This window comes from Phasianus colchicus, chromosome 1 (assembly GCF_987193195.1).
Source record: "Phasianus colchicus chromosome 1, bPhaCol1.hap1.1, whole genome shotgun sequence".
In the NCBI taxonomy this organism is placed as follows: domain Eukaryota; kingdom Metazoa; phylum Chordata; class Aves; order Galliformes; family Phasianidae; genus Phasianus; species Phasianus colchicus.
This window is the reverse complement of record NC_143436.1, coordinates 40,700,304-40,719,464: the sequence shown is the minus strand read 5'-3', so window position 1 is coordinate 40,719,464 and position 19,161 is coordinate 40,700,304. Positions and strand designations below refer to the sequence as shown.

General features: G+C 37.3%; 1 protein-coding gene across 1 annotated transcript in view; it reads right to left on the bottom strand.

Moving 5' to 3' along the window:
* Nucleotides 1-12,726: 12,726 nt before the first annotated feature.
* The window catches only part of PTPRQ (protein tyrosine phosphatase receptor type Q), a 121,857-nt gene continuing 115,422 nt past the window's right edge, over nt 12,727-19,161 (bottom strand). The window contains exons 60-63 of the mRNA XM_090139217.1: nt 18,964-19,112; nt 17,254-17,389; nt 15,315-15,438; nt 12,727-15,030 (exon numbers count right to left, since the gene is read on the bottom strand). Coding sequence (XP_089995343.1) covers nt 14,993-15,030; nt 15,315-15,438; nt 17,254-17,389; nt 18,964-19,112 — 447 coding nt within the window. The 3' untranslated portion in view covers nt 12,727-14,992. The remainder of the gene's footprint in view (nt 15,031-15,314; nt 15,439-17,253; nt 17,390-18,963; nt 19,113-19,161) is intronic.

Here is a 19,161-nt window from a genome sequence, read left to right as displayed (position 1 = left end):
TTATTTTGTCAGGAACATCCTCGTGGAGCAATCTCTGAATAGTCACCACTTACTGCACTTTTGATACTCATTACAGGGAACTCTCAGTATGTCACCTGGGTTTTCTCACCCTGAGACATGACATGTATTGGCACTACCAATTTCTACATACCTGATCCTGATGTACATACCCTGTCTGCTAATGTATCGATAATCACAATTAATTGGTAAGAATTATAGAAAACCTTGATGTGTTGCTGCACTACAAAATTCACTGTGGAAGTAGTATATTACGCCAAGGATTGCAAAAGCAAAAAAAAAAAAAAAAAAAAAAAAAAAAGACAATTCATTTCTCCTTTCCTTTAAGAAGGAAGTTTTAAGCAGATGAGACATCTTCACATTCTAGAGATGTTTCAAATGTCTAAGGCATGTAGAAACTGTAATGGGAAAACTGGTGCACAGAAGATGTGTAAGCTGCTGAAGGACGCATGTTTAACCCCAAAGAAATACTGGGTGAACTTAGAAATTAGATACTTTAAGTTTTCTTGAAAGTCTGGGTAGTAGTGACTCTGATCAGATTTGCTGATGCTGACAATGGCTTCTGGAAAATGTAATCAAAAGAACTTCACTGTAATTCATGGAAGAATCATTCCTGCTGCTGGAATGGAGATTCCAAAATCCATGGTCTGTGGTAAGTAGTAGCTCTGCTGAGCCTGGGTTATCTCTTCATACCTTAAAATACACAAACTTCACAGTAGTGTGTGGTCAATAACATGGAACAGGTTTAATTTTTTATTTTCATTTATATATGTTGTTAGACCACAAGCTGACTTCTGCTTACCTACATTCTCTTATTTCCTTAACGGTTCAAATTCTGCTTGTCTGAAGAAATGCTATTTTCATAACCATAAACTCATGTAGTCTCTCAGTGGAGGTTTGCAAAATGACCAGAGGAAGTGTGTGTTCTGTGTGTGCCATTTCAGAGAACTTGTAAGCAAGAGAGAGCATCCATCTCAAAAGCAAGTTTGGCAACTGGATTAGTGAACAGTAATATGTTCTGTGGAGACAGAAAGGTCGAGATCTGAAAAAGATGCCTTCATATAATTAAACCATCTTTGTAGGAGAAGAGCTGAAAAATATTCACAGAGACCGTGGGTCCATAGCTGCTCCAAATCATTGCTGTTTTCCTTTGATTGGATATGGACTTTAGTGTTCATATCAGTTACAGCCCCGTTATCATCTGAGAGGTGCAACTTCGCTAACTAAACAGACTCCTCTAGTTCAAGATGGTAAGGTAGGATTTCATTACAGCTCTCATGTTGGGCAGTTATGAGACACAGTTCTAAATGGCAGATGCTTTAATGCCTGTGTCAGGGTCTACAGTGACAAATAGTCACCACTGCATAAACACATTTATTTTACTACAAGACATTTTCCTGGGGAGGAGGGAGTGCCAATCAGAAACCAGAAGCCCATTACACTGTTGCTGTCTGGGACAGGCATTTTCCATGGTTCTGTCCAGGAAGAGAAGCTGTAGTGATTACAGACCTCTCCTGCTTTTGGTTAGGCAAAAAAGAAGGGAAAGGAAGTGTGAGATGAGTAATACAGCACACATTATGTGCTATATAATCATATTTTTTTTTGCCATCAGGTTTTCTGTAAGAGCATGGAAGATCATTTTACAGTCATACACTTATTTGGTTGTTAAGTCTATAAGCTGTTAGAAGCACAGAATGCATTTTTCATTTTCACACTCCATAGTTTCAGAACATGACATTGATGTCTAAACCTGATCTCAGTAAAATGGACAATAGTTGAACCATAGTACTGATAATTAAAGTAAATACACATTTTAGTTCTGTAAATGAAAGAAAGGGAAGACTGTTTCTACGTTCAGTACTCAGGCTAATCATATCCCTGCTGTTCATGGACAAAATAAGAGCTCAGGAGGTAGAAAAATGGCCACTTCCTTTTCTGGAACTCGTGGAATTTTTGCAGGGCTCCTCATGGAAAACTGGAGGGACAGAGGAGTGGAGTTTGGAAACTGTGAAGATACAGCAAAGGTTATGGATGTGTAAAGCTGCCTTCCCAGCAATTACATAGGTATTGCTTAAAACACAGCACATCATAAAACCATGAGGTGATTATGTTGAAATTATCACATTTCATACATAAATTGTATTAAGCTGTTTCATTATCAATTGCCAAATACTTTTTGACACATGGATGTGCCAATTTAATGAGCTCTTCAATTACTTGGCTAACGAAGTTAATCAGCTGTAATCAAATGTAGACATTGCTTGGTCTGACTTAATTCTTGCTGCTGCATTAATACAGTCCTTAATTATTCCACACACATGTGGATTTTAAATGCATGAACATCTGAAATGAAAATATCCTGTGATAGCTTTCTTTCTAAAATGAAAACAAAGTATTGGAAGTAATGCAGTCCTGTGATTGTCCTCTGGGTTTCTCCATTCCTTATGAGGTATTATACATTTTCTGTCATCTGCAATTTCAAGTTTTTGTTCATTGTATTTTGAGTATTGTTCTGTCTTTATAGACAAAGAATTTAGCTCATATGTGTTGATCTCTCCATTATATGTATTTTGAGATTTTGTTCTCCGCTTCTTCTGCTTTCTTATACCCACACTGCTGTCACACAAACAAATAAAGCTTGTCTCATGTACATTATTATTGCTTGCTTGAGTTCCTTTGGTGGACACATCAGTCTTCTGATAGCGTAGGGTAAGTATAGAATGATATTTTCCTGTCCTGCCATGTTCTTGCCTTTGCAGACATAATTGCTACATCCACATGCTCCCTTCCCAATTCTTCCTTAGGTACAACAGTTGACTTTGCTGAGTCAGTCTCAGCTTTGAAACACATGTATCTTAGATATAAAAGCGAGTTTTCCAGGGCTGGGTTTTGTGGCTCATTATGTCATCTCAGTTTTACCTCTAAATGTAAGTGAATCCATTCCAAGGCCCAGGTATTGTTATATTTAATCTTTTCAAGTAGACAGTTGTTCTAAAGACATCCTCAGAGGAATTAAGTTTTAGTTTACATCTTTGCTTATTTAAGATTTATTCTAGACATTCTGTACATTTTTAACTAATATTTGTTTCTGGCTATTTTTATACTCCTGCTATTGTCATATTACTGCTATCATCTGAATTTCCATAAATATGTTGCTGACTGATTTGAGTGTTATGTTCACAGCTTGTACTTTGGGTACTCTTACATGTGACCATTTCCTTTCCAAGTCTCAGTCATGTTCTGTTCTCTCTGTAACTTTTCACAAGCCTTTTGCTTGCTGCATATCCAAATTCCTTGGGCTTTGTTTGGCTTTAATTAAGAAATTAAAGAGTTTTTTTCTGCAGTGTAGCAAGAAAAAGTTCTTTCACAGAATCTACTTTCTGTTGTCTCTGAAGAATACACTGATCTTCAGACATTTTTGTTATTCATCTTAATGTCTTATCCTCTCCGATAGGATGCAAGTGTTACTCTAGCTGATGTGTTTTGATATCCTTTTCTGTCACTCTCAGTCTCTGCATCTGCTAGCTTCTTTTACTCAATAAAAGACAGGTACACATCTGTTCCCACTTGCAACCTAGTCGCCTGTCTACCTGGAAAATACAGGAATGAAGTGTTCAGACTGGCAGAGATGACTGGTCTGTTCCACTACTGTCCACCAAATCAGTCATCCTTTTTTTTTTTTGACAAAGATGTGTATCAGATGCTTCAGCTGAAGATACCAGGCTTTGATAGGTTGCAACAGAGAAGTTTTCTTCTAAACCTTGTTTTCATTAGATCTGTACTATATCATCTCTCCTTTGTATTGCTCTTTAAGTACCGATGAGTCATTGTAACATGATAGAAAGCACAGCAACAACAGCAGAGTAGCAAGGTCCCAGGCTGCAGCAAGTGAGGAATTGCTGAAATGCAACAGCTGTGGGCACAGAAACAAAGAAAAGAATCTGCTTACCCTCAGAACTCCTCAGGTATGCAGGAATCTCCAGCAAGATATCCTTGCCTCCACTGCCAACCCTTACATGAGGTCTGGGAAGGGATAGATCCTGGCTCCACCCCTCCTGGTCACTGAGGTGCATTGCATGCAGCTGAGCTCCTCTGGGTAGGCCCTACCTTCCACCAGGTGCTCAATCACTGCTTCAAGCCCTGACTTAGCATTTCCACTACAGTCATCCTGAAGGAAAACATGACATTTCTCATGGAAAGAAGCTGGTCTCAGTCAACATTCCTTCTTCCCAAGGTAGTTCATCTGATGTGTAGGAAATGAAGAGTGAGTAGCATTCAGATATTCTGAAAGACAAAATGGTTCTTACCCTTCTCATTCTACTCAGATTGTACGCAACCACACTGAAAAACAGTACCTGTATTTCGTTTCAGATAAACTGCATAGACTAAAAGATCCTTGGCTACAACTGAATTGATAGGAGTTTTTGGATTCTTGGAGAAAGAGTACATATTATGATGTGGGGTTTTTTTGGAAAAAGATAATATCATTGAGGAAAGTCCAAGAAGGAAGAAATACCATAAGAGTGTATTTTCATTAGACAGAGAACCCCTGGAAGAGCAATCCTAGATCTGTATTCTGGACCTGGTAACTAGACAAATCTAGCTATGTTTTAGAGAAAATAGAAGATATTTTGTTTATGAAGTGTGAAAGTTGGCTTAGAACAGAATCTACTGGCCTGCAGAGTCATTATTTTTAAACAACATTTGTGCATTGTAGCAGCATAATAGAAATGTTTGGCTCAGAGTGCCAGGCATTATAGTAATTACTTTGTAGTATTTTTCATTACTATCATAACTGCAAAAGAGATAGATCAGACAAAATGAATTGTGCACCACGAACGATAAGCAGATCTGGTGTATGCTACAACCTCCAAGTAGGAAACAATCATTTTAGGTAGGCCCAGACGTGGCAGCCTACATCATTCCTGAATGACTACTCAAATATTCTTGCAAGAGGCACCACTGGAATATAACAGATAGCAGACGTGATTCCTCAGCAGTCTTAGCCCAGGGATTGGCATATTTGCCTGAGATGTGATAAACATGGATCAACAGATCCCTGCTCTGAATCAAGCAGAGAATGAAAATAAATCAGTGTCTCCTGTGTTTTATTTGAGTGCTTAAAATGCAATCCTAGAGATTTACTCCTGGATTATTTTTAGAGGGGGGAATCAAAATTGGCAATTCCCTATTAATTTGACAATGATGATAATGAGATGACAATTCCCGAGCAAGAGGGTGCTGCAACTGGAGGTACATGGGCACATACACTCTGCAGCTCTTTATCTGCATCATCATGCTTATTTGTCTCCTGAATTCCACTCAGGATTTCTGAGAGCACCTTTCATTAGTGGCTGTTTTTTGGTGTGCTTTGAGTTTGGGCTTATCAGCTAAGGATTCTACTGAGCGTCAGGAGGTCCAAGAGTTAAGTACTGTAACAGTTAAATGTTCTTGGGATGCTCTAGCACAAGCCAGTGCCTATTCTGTGTCATTACTCCTTTCTCAGTACCTCTCTCTCTTTGACCCTCAGGAAACACAAAACAATCACCACCAAACAAACCAACAGAATTTCACATGCAGAACAGCTTCATGGAACATGGAGTGGATGGTCATCCATGCTGTCTGTAACACTGAAAACTTGGCCTGCCTGAGAGTCACGAGGGCTTCTAGTACCCAGACAAGCCGGAGGAGAGCACACATTTGGAAAGGACTGTGTGCAGGAGATGGCAGTGATTGCCCTGCAATCTCACTGCTCCTGTGTGAAGCAGGACTGGGCAGCGTCCTGACTATTTTGCTGACAGCTTCCACTGGCTCACTTCCTTCCAGAGCTAGGGTTTTGGGTTACCCAGCCAGGCCAGCAGGCCTTCGTTGCCAGTCATGTGATACATCTTTGGCATGGAAATTTTTTTTGTATTGTGCGTAAGCCACGTGCAGCAAAAGGTTAGCCCTGTTCAAATCCAAAGCCTAAAATTATCTTTGCAGTTCTTCTCTGAGATAAACTATAAATAGTTCTTCCATAGCATATACAATAGATTTCCTAAATATGATTGAAAACATTCTATATAGAGCATAAGGAATGTTTTGAAGTGGTAATAGAAAACCTTATTTCATTTGGTTTGTAATCGCACTATAAATGAAGCAAGAAAGTCTTTCTCACAGTTTTGCCTCTTTGGAAATCTGAACTTTCAACCAGAGTTTATCAATGTACTGAGCTCTGACTCAGTTTGGAATTTCTTTTTAAGGAAAAAAATGAAAGCACACCATATGATATTAAATATCAGTGGAATACAGTATTTGTATATTTCATTTATGCATCATTCTTTCCTCTGGAGCACTTTAATGAAGGCTCTGTCAAACATTGTTTATAATGGATTTTTGTCAAGTACAATATTCTTTTCATAAAGACATTGGCTCTGTTAACGTAATTTCTTCAAGCTTTTGTCAGGTTTTAAATCCTTCTGGAACTGACACCAACTGCCCACTCTGACACTTGTTCATTACTTTTCTCTCAATCGAACCATTCTCTGTCTCTCAGCTGTTGTAGCAATTTCATTTTTTACAGAGTCTCCTTGTAAGACATCTTTCTTGTTTTTGGAGAACCATACGATATGGTGGCACAAAGCTCAAAGAGCAGCTCATTCCAGTGCCATTCAAAAAATGAAGCTTCAGTTTAACTACTTTTTTTAAATAAAAAGTTTCTAAAAATCAAAACCAATTACTTATTTAGATAAGGATTTACCAGTCACGACAACTATGAATGCAAGTCATGCTTCCTTTTGTTAATCTGGAGCAGACTAGTTAGCTGTGACTAATTTACATGTCACTTTAAAAGCCCAAGTAGGTACTTGTATGTGCTAAAGTATGTGTGGATTTGGTATAGCATAACAGCAATCACAAGTTAGAAGAAAATGTTGGCATCTTAAATAAGTTAATTTTGTCATTTTGCTATTATTCTAAACACAGAGCTAAGAGATTTTTGTCTGGACTGAATAAGAAGTGAGGCACCCTTGTCATGAGTAGCCTGCTATATGCCAGGGGTCCTTTGGGGAACCTTTTCAGGACAGGCAATGAAGCTCCCAGCAAATTCTGTCTTAGCTAAAGCCATTGCTTACCACTAGTTCTCTATTACCAAGATGTGAGAACTGGTGGGATGATGAAGGCAAGTTAGAGCATGAGCACTGCGTGGCAGTGATGCTGTCCATAGTATATCTTGACAATCTCCAAGTCCTTTGCTTGTATTGCAGTAACAGTAGTGATGTCAGAGATCCCTTAGTGTTTCGAAGAGCACATTGATATATAGGAGAGGAATGTTTGTCTCATTAATTGTTGTACATAGTTTAGCTTGCACAATTAATCTCCATTAACCAGCAACCTGATATGTTTCTATAATCTGCTTGGGACTGCTAAAAAGGATTAAAAAAATGGAAGGGCAAAAGAAGGAAAAATGAAGATGTGATAAATTTATTTGCTACCTTGAGCATGCAGTCACAGTCTTTGTGTACTGCATGTCTTGCAATGTTCCTGCAATAACAGTCAACCCACAGAAAGTAGGTATATTTGTAAGAAATTACAGTAATACAGAATTACAGAACATCAAAACGTTCTCCTGAGAGAGAAAGTAAATTCACTTCTGGTCAGCTGTGCCTCTAGACATCCATTCTAGATTTGGCATGAACTGCCCTCTGTGTATGCCCATGTTTTTCCATTGGCAATTACACACAGAATCACAGAATCGTAGGGGTTGGAAGGGACCTCCAGAGATCATCGAGTCCAACCCCCCTGCCAAAGCAGGCTCCCTACACCAAGTCGCACAGGTAGGCGTCCAGGCGGGTCTTGAATATCTCCAGAGAAGGAGACTCCACAACCTCCCTGGGCAGCCTGTTCCAGTGCTCCGTCACCCTCACCGTAAAGAAGTTCTTGCGCACATTGGTGCGGAACTTCCTATGCTCCAGAATTGGAGGTGGTTGGTGTATAATCAATGAATGTACAGATGTTATAATTATGAAATATACCAGAGAGTTTGGCTAAGCAGGATATTATACCAAAAGAGAATAGATAGAGTGCTTACTTATGTCCTGGGCTCACTGTAAAACACCAAAGAAGGGATCTCCAGAAAGAGATCCTCCCCCATGGGTAGTCAGCTCCTAAATGGGTCTAGGAGAGGTGGATCCAGGCTCCACCCCTTCGGGCAGCACAGGTGAATTGCCTTCACCTGTGCTCCCAGGGCTGACTCATTGCTCGCCTCAGGTGATCAGTCAGAGGTTCAGGCTGTGATTCAGCAGTTCCCATACAGTTGGCTTAAACTGAAACTATTATATGGCTAAAAATAGGCAAAACTGACTCAGCTCTAACACTGAAGAGGATTAGAGTGCTGACCTAGGCTTATCAAGGTATTGCACCAAGAAAAGAACATAAAGTAAATCACAGGTAGTCCGTGATCCTTAGAATTCAAAGTATAATGTCCAAGTTTGAAAGGTTTATCTTATTTGCCTTATTGCACTGATGTATAGGATTTTAGCTAGCTGCTGAATGGTGTGTTTTAATGACAACGCCAGATCTAGATTTTCTTCTTTAGCAGAGAGACGTTCAGACTAAAATCCCACCTACAAATGTCGGTTAACTTGCGGAATGTTTTTTGGGCTCCTTGGCTGACAAATTGCTGTGTTGTCAGATAGCTGTCTTGATCTCAAAAGGGAGTAATGTTACACACTCAGGAGCCAGTTTCCATAGGTCAGTTCCTTGCCCATGCCTAGGGTTGTTGCAACTCGTTTAAGAATTCTGGTTTAATTACTTATTTGCTTATGCCTTCACTAGTGGGATAAAACCTCTCCTCTGTCTATGCTGTCTGCCCCATTCTGCACTTGTATTGTCAAAATATTTGTTTTTATATTTTAAGATTAGTGAAAACATTGTCTCAGTAAAGTCTTTTGGTTCCCCACACTAACTAGAATCATGAAGGTTGCTGTCAGCTCTCATAATACTTGTTTTCTGTATTTGTGCTTTTTTCACGAGTTAGGTATGTTTACAGCAAAGCCTATTTAAGTGCATTCTTGTATGACTGGCAAGAGTGTTCAGTATCTTGCAGTACTCAGCTCAAAGTTTGTACTGTTTTGTCCCAAATATCCTCTGTATGTTTTAGAATGCTTCCTGCTCAGCAGGCTTCATGGAATGTAACTGTGAATGGTAAAACTTTACTTGCATATTAGGTTACCAGTATCCAAGTATTCTTTTCCTATCATTCACAACTCCATCTCCTGCAAAATATTTTAGATATATCCTTGTAAAACTTCCTTTGGCTCATTATTGACTATGAAGAGTTCTGGAATGGTTTGTTCATGATTACAGTGGATAGCTGTGTGCAGCTGTCATCCTACAAAAAGATCACCCTGGTTACACCAATCAACAAGCAGAGTAAGATGATCCATATATAACAAAAACCTTCTAAACATTGTCTTTCAACTGAAATATAGAGGCTCAACTTCATCCCAGACTGCCCAGGGAAGTGGGATCTGTGAAATGTACCGTAGACACTGTTATTCATCGCAGAAAAGCCACTGATTTTTAAATTTTCTTTACACAGTTGAATCTGAGAAAGGCCCTACAGAATAAGGGAGCTGGGGAAAAAAAGCAATTAAAATAAGTAATTAGTTCAGCATCATTTGGGAAAAGTTATTGGGAAAAGAGAACTGCCATGCAAAATATCAAACAGAGGATTCATCTTGCTGCCTTCAGCTGATTGACGCTGAATAATGAACACATTTATACTAAAATTTTGTGCTAAAATTCATACCACGTTTTGTAATAGCAGTAGAGGGAACTTCTGGATAGGAAGCCGGTAATTTAGTTTATCCTTACCATTGCACACTGTGCCTATGCTGTTAAGACATGCAATTGATATCATCATTTAGCTCTGAGATAGCACTGAAGTGCGCTTGCACTTGTCTCATAGCTCATAACTGTAGCCAAAGGGAAAGGAAGAAAAAGTTATCTGGGAAAGAGTCAGTGCAGAAATGTAGTTGAGGTTTCATGATGTCAGCTGTACATCAACTTAGAGGGCAGGGAATTGAAGTAACACCACTTACCTGGGAATGATGTATAGATAGAGATCATGCCTGTAGCACCTGACATCAGATGAATGAAATTTCTGTTTACAGTTCCTTTGGACATAGTCACATACAGATGAGCAACACAGCTTTAGAAAACAGAACAAAACATGGAGAACAATACTGGGAAGTCTTGTCTTTTTAGCATCATACTTAAAATGGTGACACAACAGTCACACAAAAGTGGTGAAGCAGCAGACCAGTTTCAGTCTATTTTCTTTGACTTGGTTTCTTAAAATTAGAAATGGCAAAGACACGTCCAAAACTATGTGTCAGTGGTTTCCAACTACGCCACTCATTGCATTGCAAGTTTTGTAACACTGAACACACGTCTTTTAACTATACATATGTCCTGAATTCACTATTAACATATGTATATCCCCTAAAACAGAGAGCTAATTGAATTCTTTCCATAGGTCTTAAAAGAATAAATCAATTTGAATTTGTTTCTATCATTTATTTCCATGGATAGATGATGATATATGTTCAGTTGCTTAACATGATCTGACACATACTCTGAAACAGGTATTATTGAAACTTTATTTTAACTTGCTGTCAAAATGTTTTCAGAGAAAATGCCTTCTGCTCACTGACCTCACAGGGCATTGAGCTTTGAATCTCTTGGCGGTTTTGCCCTAATTGAGTAAGAGCTGTGCATAAAACCCAGATCTTGGAGCCTGCACCAGACACTGTCAAGCTTCAGTTTTAATGTTCTAAACTCTGCCCAGTGGGAAATCAACAAAATCTCAGTTGTCCTGGTGAAATACAGTTATCAACCAGGTATGAGTTACCAGTTTTAGAAATGCACCGCATGTCAGCACAAGCTTCTATACACAGTGATAAAAAAAGTAGCAGAATTACTCTGCTAAAAAGCAAATCGTTTCCAGTTAAAAACAACTTCATATCTAGATTAGAGAAATGGTCAATAGCCCATTGTTTATGAAGATAAAGTATTGGAAATACCTTTTTTGGAAAAGGCAGCAAGACGTGTTTTTCCACCAAGGAAAAACATATACTAGGACTTTAAGATTTCAAAATAAATTGAGTCGCACAAATCAGGAGCTGAATGATGTTCGCTCTGTGCTTCTTGGATACCATGAAAACTCACTTGGAAACAACCACGAGACCATTCTGTAGTTGCTAAAATTGTGACTCTATGAAATTGGTATTTTGACCTGGATTTATGTAAGTATAAGTTTTAATTTGATTTTCTATCAATCATAAAATTAGAGATATATACTGTGGACATTTATTTTTTTTAAGGTTACTGGATGGTAACTCCATTTAAGCACCTCTTTTGTTGGAAGATGGTTCTATTACAGTAGTTAAGACTTTATCAGGTATGCTTGTAGATTCATCAGCACTCTTCTGTTCCTTTTTGTCTTCAATTCCATTGCTGTATTTCCAGGCTTGGTTCTGAATGTGCTTTGCAAATAGTAAGTAATATGCATTAAGGCCCTTCTAAGGTTAACCTTGATGAAGCAGACACTAGTCATGCAGTGTGATTCTGACATGAAAAAACATTTTGTGTTTGCAAAGGTTTGTTTCCTTCTCTGACAAACTGAAGTACAATTTCCAAATCTAGGAGACATTTTACATCTCTGGATGTAACCAGGGAAGCTCACTGTCATACGTGACCTCAGTGTGAAATATGATTAATTCATTACTCTTTGCTGCTTTTTTCTTAATAACTGCATATAAGCATACTCTGTAATATAGGAATACACAGATGGCACACAAGATTGATCTTTCATGCAATGTTATGAAATTAAATTGCTGAATAGCTTCTGATATGCACTAAATGGGCAAGTGGATAATTTTTATCAGTTCTTGTAACAGTTTAAAAAGTGCTTCAAATTTAACATGAATGTAATGTGCTGCTGCTCTATTACTTTTGTAAACGGAGGAGATCTGTTGTTAAGGCACTGACAGTAGTCTCTTCTGAAGACAACCAACAGAATTGGCTATAGATACAGAGGCGCTGTATGTATCTATATATATGCATGCCAGTTTTTATAGAAATATACTGAATAATTTAATAAAGCATGACCTGATTTAAGTGTAATTCTAATCTTTCTGTAAAATTTGGGTATTCCCCAGTTCTTATTCATTCTTCGTTCAGTCTCTGCTTTTGATAGACTGTATTCTTGCTACACTACCTATCCATGAATTTATAGAAATTTGAGTGACAAATTATATATATATATATTCTTAAAATAGCAATTGGATAAATTCTGCCCATCTCTTGGTTCCATCAATAGAACCAACACAGGAGTCACTGTAAAAGGAAGAAGCTGGAAGACAAGAGACTACAGAATCTTTTTCTTCGTGACTGGACAGAGGTCTGAGGGATGCTCCCCTGTCCTGTAAATCATTGGTGGGCACATGAGGAGGTCAATGAACTGCTGCTCTATTTATACTCTTTGGTTCTCAAAGAGAATAGCTTGAGAGTCTTTTTTTCCCTTGCTGTGTGTCCTGGGAATTGTAGCCAGTTTATGCTGACTTTTGGCTTTTATCCTTAATACAGAGCAAAATATGTCAAGGTAGCATGTATCAGATTGCTACTATGTATAATAAATTATTTTAATTAAATTCCATTATTCTTTTATTTGACCTACAGAACAGAGATACGTATTCTAACATCTTACTAAGTTGTCAGATAAATATGCTAATGAATTGAGTTTGACTATAGACAGGTCCCCTACAGGAAGATGTAAGAGTCTTTGTGATAAATATTCAATGAAACAGAAAACGTTCAAGCACGTTTTGAACTTCTGGAGTTGTACTGTAAGTTGCAAGAGGCTACTTAGCTTTTCTCAACAACAACAAAAAAGTAATGACACACATGTGTATATTCCACTGTCATGGACAGAAGATTAGACAAGATTATGACTTTATAATGTCAATTTATCACAGTACTACATGTACTGCTACCAAGTACAAATACAAATCATGAAAAACATCTGTAAGCCCCTATAAGTAATTTGTCAGAATACTTTAAAGTACGTGTATAATAAATGAAGAACACATGTTTCATATGAACCAAATGTAACTAGAGCTCTACCGAATGCTTTGCCAGAGACTTGAACAGCTGTGGACATCACCTCTCTCTCCCTGTACCCAGCTTTAAAAGGCATTGTTTTCCTTTTAGCTTAACAGGTGATGTTTGTGGTACCGTCAGTCTTCATCAAAGACAAATCGCCCAAAAATATCTTCGTAGACCATTTTCATCTCCTCAAATACTGCCTTTTGATTTTCATTTAAGGTATTTGGCACTTTCTGCTGAAAGGGTCCTCACTGATTTATAATCTGCACCATCCTTGCCAGATTCTAAAAGGACATCAAACATCTTCTGCCATTCACTTATGAATAAATATCAGGTTACGTGCTGTACAGTATTTTCTGTCTGGTAGGTACAGTCAGATATATGGAAAGCTTTCATTTACAGTTGTGTGCACACAAACACACACACACCTTCCTAGTTTCTAAAGAAGTCTGTCTGTTTTTCCTGCATTTGATGCCTCCACAAGGCTATGGATTTTATCTGTCAAACAGAATATACAATGGAAATTCCAAAGTCTCTCTGCTTTTATGTTTTCCATCTTAAATTAAGGTCACAGCCTTATCCCAATGATATATTTATTTACACAGAGAAAAAAATGAGATGATAGTCTTCCTACCTAATAATATCATCTGAATACTTCCCTGTAAACCATGGTGCACAGTTTAATTCTCACTATAGTCTTCATACTCAACAGTTTTTGATTTGCTTCTGCTTCTCTCATTCCTGTTTCTGATCTCTTCTGATAACAATAATCAGTTGAAGATGATTTTCATTAAATCCCCTAACTTTATTTCCTGTACTTTTTCATCTCTACGGTGATTCACCAAATCTGAAAAGGGAGCTTTTTGTTTTTTTTTACTTGATGTTGCTGCATTATAAAAAATATTAAATGTAGAGTTTCCTTTTAAAATACTGAATACTAAAGATGTGAATGAATTATAAACATTCATTAACTCAAGTCAATCTAACACACACTAGAATAGGTAATAGACTTTTAGTTATTTAGTTGTTGGGTTTTTTTTTTTTTTTGTAGTTGTCTGTTTTTAAAAGTAGGAGGAATGTAAAATACTTTCTTCTGTGTTGAACATTTGCAATCATCATTGTACATCTAAAAAAACCAATTCACCAACTATAAGTTGTCTTAAATAGCCTCAAGTGTCCCTGAAGAGCTACTGTGTACTGTGTAAAAGCTGAATAATCCTCCGCATGTCAGAAGGTGACTCTTCAGCTGTTCAGGATCATCAGCTGATATGTTACCACTCATAAAAAAAGATTCAAAACATAAGAATGCACATTTAGGTAAAGATCATCGTGATGGTAATGGAACTGATCTGCAGGAACTGACAGCAACATTAAAACCAATCTTGCAAGAATGATTCAAGGAACTGTAGCTTTTACTTAAAACCAAAATGCAATGAACACAGCAAATTCACACAAAAATAAGTTCACTGGGAATACTTTTTTGTTGTTTTTTTTGACATCTTATTTGGCTCATTTTTCCTTATTTACGAAGATAAATGGAAAAAAGGAATATGTTCAAACACTTTCTATTTAAATACGTACATACTGAATGTAGTACTTATGTAACAGCAGAAGTGCAGTCTGTGCAAAAGTACTTCATAGCATTATCGCTCAGTGATCTGAATAAAATAACATATTTATGAAGGCACACTGATAGAAGAAAAGCTGTTTCAATCGGTTGTGTCTGTTTTAATCATCAAAATAGGGGAGTGTACTTTGGCCCTTTTGCTTAGAAAAATATGACTTTGACTTTCAAAATCTCATCTTTAAAATTTAGTGTTAGTATTTACATGGTAGTTTCTTCCCATTCAAGCTCCACATCACCTACAAAAGAAACAGATATATTACTTTAACTTACTTTGCTAACAAATAGTACCTAATGGCAGATAACTGTTTTGGCTGAAGTGAGAAGATCTCATAGGGAAAAGGGCGGAAGGCTTGAGCAATGGCTGTTACCACAAGGGAGGCTAAAGGAGAGCAAAATGTTACACCTTTCTTCTTCTGAAGCCAGAAGATGTTTTTAGAATATTTGATTTTGCTTCTTAGACTGGACAAGTCAATTCACCTGCTATGAAAAAACAATTTTGAGATAATTTGTATCTGCTTACCTTCCATGGCATCCAGAGAGTCCATCTTTTGAAGTGCTGAATAATTTACGAAACATATTGGTTGGCTACTTCCCCTGCTTGTCAGCAGATCCAGGACACACTGATGCAAAAAGATATATTGTGCCTGTAAAGATGTGAATTTCATGATATTTCATTAGGAAAAAAAAGTACTTATGAAAGAAAAATACTTTCAGATTTTTTATATAACATTCAGATGTTACGAAAATAACTGCAGTTTAACTTAGTCTCAATACTTTGATGATATCATATATGTCTGACCTGATTTCATGCATCACGAGGTATAAGGTGTTAAAATTTGTCAAAAGATGTTAATTGTTATAGCTAGTAAAAATATGAAATTATACTAATAACCTCTGAGAACAACAGCTGTGCCATATTTTTCTGTAAAGGTGTGATTTATGAAGATGTGTTTGATTACTTTTTGTCACTAGTTAGACTGAAGAAACTGAACAAAGAAATTTCTCTCTTTATAACATAGAGAGAACCAGCAGGGTGCACTCAAATGCAAAAGTTCAAGTAAATCTACATGTTCTAGGATGCACCATTGCTACCAGTGAAAAACCTACACTGTTTTCTGTGATACTTCTTGTACTGTAGCATGATTTTTAATAGACTATAATGCCAACGGTGGGCAACTAAAGTTACTTTGACACCACCAACGACATAAGGTAACTGTGGGTAGTAACTGCTGAAAAGAGAAAATAGAAGAAGACAATGTCAGGATGAAATAAATAATAAAATAAAAGAATAAAACCAGACCAAATCCACACCAAATAATTCCCAGTGTGTTTCAGGTCATTCCCTATAGAGGACTTGCATGCAGCTTTTTGTGAGGAGTGTGGTAACTGCAGAGGTGTTTCTTTGCACAAATATAAGCCATTCTGTGCTCAGACATTGATTGCTGGCAAAGGAAAATTATTTTTAAGTTATAATCAAGGAAAAAAAAAATAGGTCTGACAGCAACTGATTTTTTATTTTACTCATAGATCCTACAGACAGTTTCATTGAGGGATCTCTAAACTGAGTTCTGGAGACGAGTTCCTGAGGCCTCTCTCTCCACATCTTCTATGCTGATCATATAAAATCTGAAATATAGACTACTAAACAGTGTTTTATAACAGAGCTGTCAAAATAGCCTGACTACCGAATCTGCCATAAAACTTTACAAGGTTCAGTTCTCTTGTGGCAAGTTTTAGTGCTGATTTGCATTCTGTAGTCTGCAAACACGAGTTAGAGATGACCTGGACAGAAAGCAAGCTGTCGCAGGATGTTGAAGCTAGTAGACTAATAGAAAGTCATGGTATATTGGAAAGTCATGCAGTAGAGTCAAAGATTTCAGGCAGCAGCCTTGGGTTAGAAATGCCTGCAGGACACATATGCAAAAAGGTTCATGCAAATACAGTTGGATTGCCATTCCACTGGGCATTTAAGAACATCTTTAAATTCTGCTGTTATTCCTTTACAAATACCCAGACATCCTAGCACAATAGAAGCCTTCCTCACTAGCAGGTCTTCCATACTTAATAATAAGTAATTTTACAAACTGTCAAGTCTGTGCTGAATTCTGTCCAAATGTGTTATTTTATTTGAAGCAATTTATGAAGCTGTGTTTTATTCAACACCTGTACATCACTCAAAACTTGAAATTTCTGAGAGTTTAGGAAATTATGATTAAGGTTCTAAAATCTGAGCATTTCAGCACCCATTTTTGCACTAGGCAACAATTTGCTGGCCAAAATCTAGTTAAAAAGATACAAAAGCATACATTTGTAATCCAAATAGAAGCAGGAATTAATAGAAAATGTAAGAGCCAGGTGAACTGTATTTGATTTCTAGTCTAGTTTTTTTAGATCAGAATATCAACAACTTAATTTTTAACATCAGGAAAACAGAATTTAAATACACTGTTACATCTTACCAGATTCTGGACCATGCACATTCTTTCACTTCTTAACTCAGCTACAAGGCCATAGATATCCACAAAATCGTGGTCATTTATATGTTGTGTTAAATGGTCAAGAGCAATATAAACACCTGTTCTTCCAACACCAGCACTGCAAACATAATGCACAAGATAAAATAAGTTTTTATTCTTTTTTTTAAATGCAAAATATTTCCTCGGAAAATCTTGGATATTAAAGTACACTGATTATGAGAAGAAAACTGTGGGAAAAAAATGAAAGATTTTGCACTAGTTTTGTGTGTATGTCTCCTCAGATAAAGTGAAGGAGATAAAGTGAAGTCATGTTCTGACTTTTTGACTTTACAAGGAGTTCTACAGGAAAGTGGGATTTAACTAAATGAACCCACAGAGGAGGAAACACAACCCTACAATTTTCCTTTGAATTTTCTAAATTTCATTGATTAAAAAAAAAAAGGAAATTGCAAGATTGTTTGAAGTCACATCTGGATTCTGTGATGTTTTTTTCTATTTGAGGAAACCCAACACAAGATCTAACAAAACATTTAAAATAAAATTATTTTAAAATGAGGATAAATGCACAGCACACACTGGTACCTAGTGTTGTTTTAATCAAGGGTTTGAGAATGAACAGGATTTTCTTAAAATCACTGTCAGTCTTTTCTGCAACTAATTATTAAATACAGAGTATATTATGGAGGTAATCAGGTAATGTATAGCAAAACTACACAGAACCTTCAGGATCTAGAAGCAGAATATAATGAAACAGCTTTCTGGATTTGAGAAAACATGCTGCTTCATAATCATCAGGAGCATGGCAGAGCACTTTGCCCATGCTGGCCCCTTCATGTATCTGTGTTGAGAAGAGGGGATGGGATTCACTGCAAGAGGGCCCAAAGCATATAAGTGACCTCAGCATATAAGTTCTTTCCTATAACAATCTCTATCCCCTGCAGTAGAGAAAAATGCCAAATGGTCAAGGACAACAATGTCAAATAAAAATTTTACCAGATTTTACCATCCGTTATGGAAAGCATCTGTAGAACATGGAGAACAAATAAAAACTAACCTAGTTCATAATAAACTCACTGGAGAAAGACAGGGTCTGTGACAACAAGCCTAGCTTTTCTGTCCACACATTTCCTTTCTCACACTGAGAATGAGGCAGTCAAGCCCAGACCTCTCTGTTCAGAGCTGAACACTTCTAACCACCAGCACAGTTATTTAAGAGCCTAAATATAGATTTTAAATGTTTACAGGCATCCAAGTTTGAAATCCAGCATATGCAATATTCTATACGTATTTGTCATTCTCCGTGGTACCCAAATAATTTCTTCCTTGTGATAATGATATGTAGATACTAAATGCAATACTTAGACAATACTTAGACATTAATTTTTCAGAGCTATAAACATAGAGTTACAGAATGGCTTGGTTTGGAAGGGACCTTAAAGGTCACCTAGTTCCAGCACCCCTGTCATAAGCAGGATTTTCATCCACTGGATTAGGCTGTCCATAAGAACATCCACTGATGTTATCTCAATGGTTTACCTCTGATTAAGGCACAAGGAACCCTAACGGAGAAGACTTCACTACTATCCATAATAGAGCCATGTTCAGGTACTCAGATTTCGTTCAGTGTCCCTGAGCTTTAATATGCACTCAGAAAGACAAGATACTAAGTAATGATTTGATGAATATGCTTACCTGCAGTGAACCACCATCGGCGTATTATCATGTGCTCGACTTGCGCGGATAAGTTTTACAAAGTGGATAATTGGTGCAGTAGTTTCAGGGACTCCATGTTCTGGCCACGAAGTAAAGTTACACTGCCGTACCATCATGCAGTCTCCATGCTGTAAAATAAAAAAAAGGCAGTTTTTTTTTGCAGAAGAAATATGATAG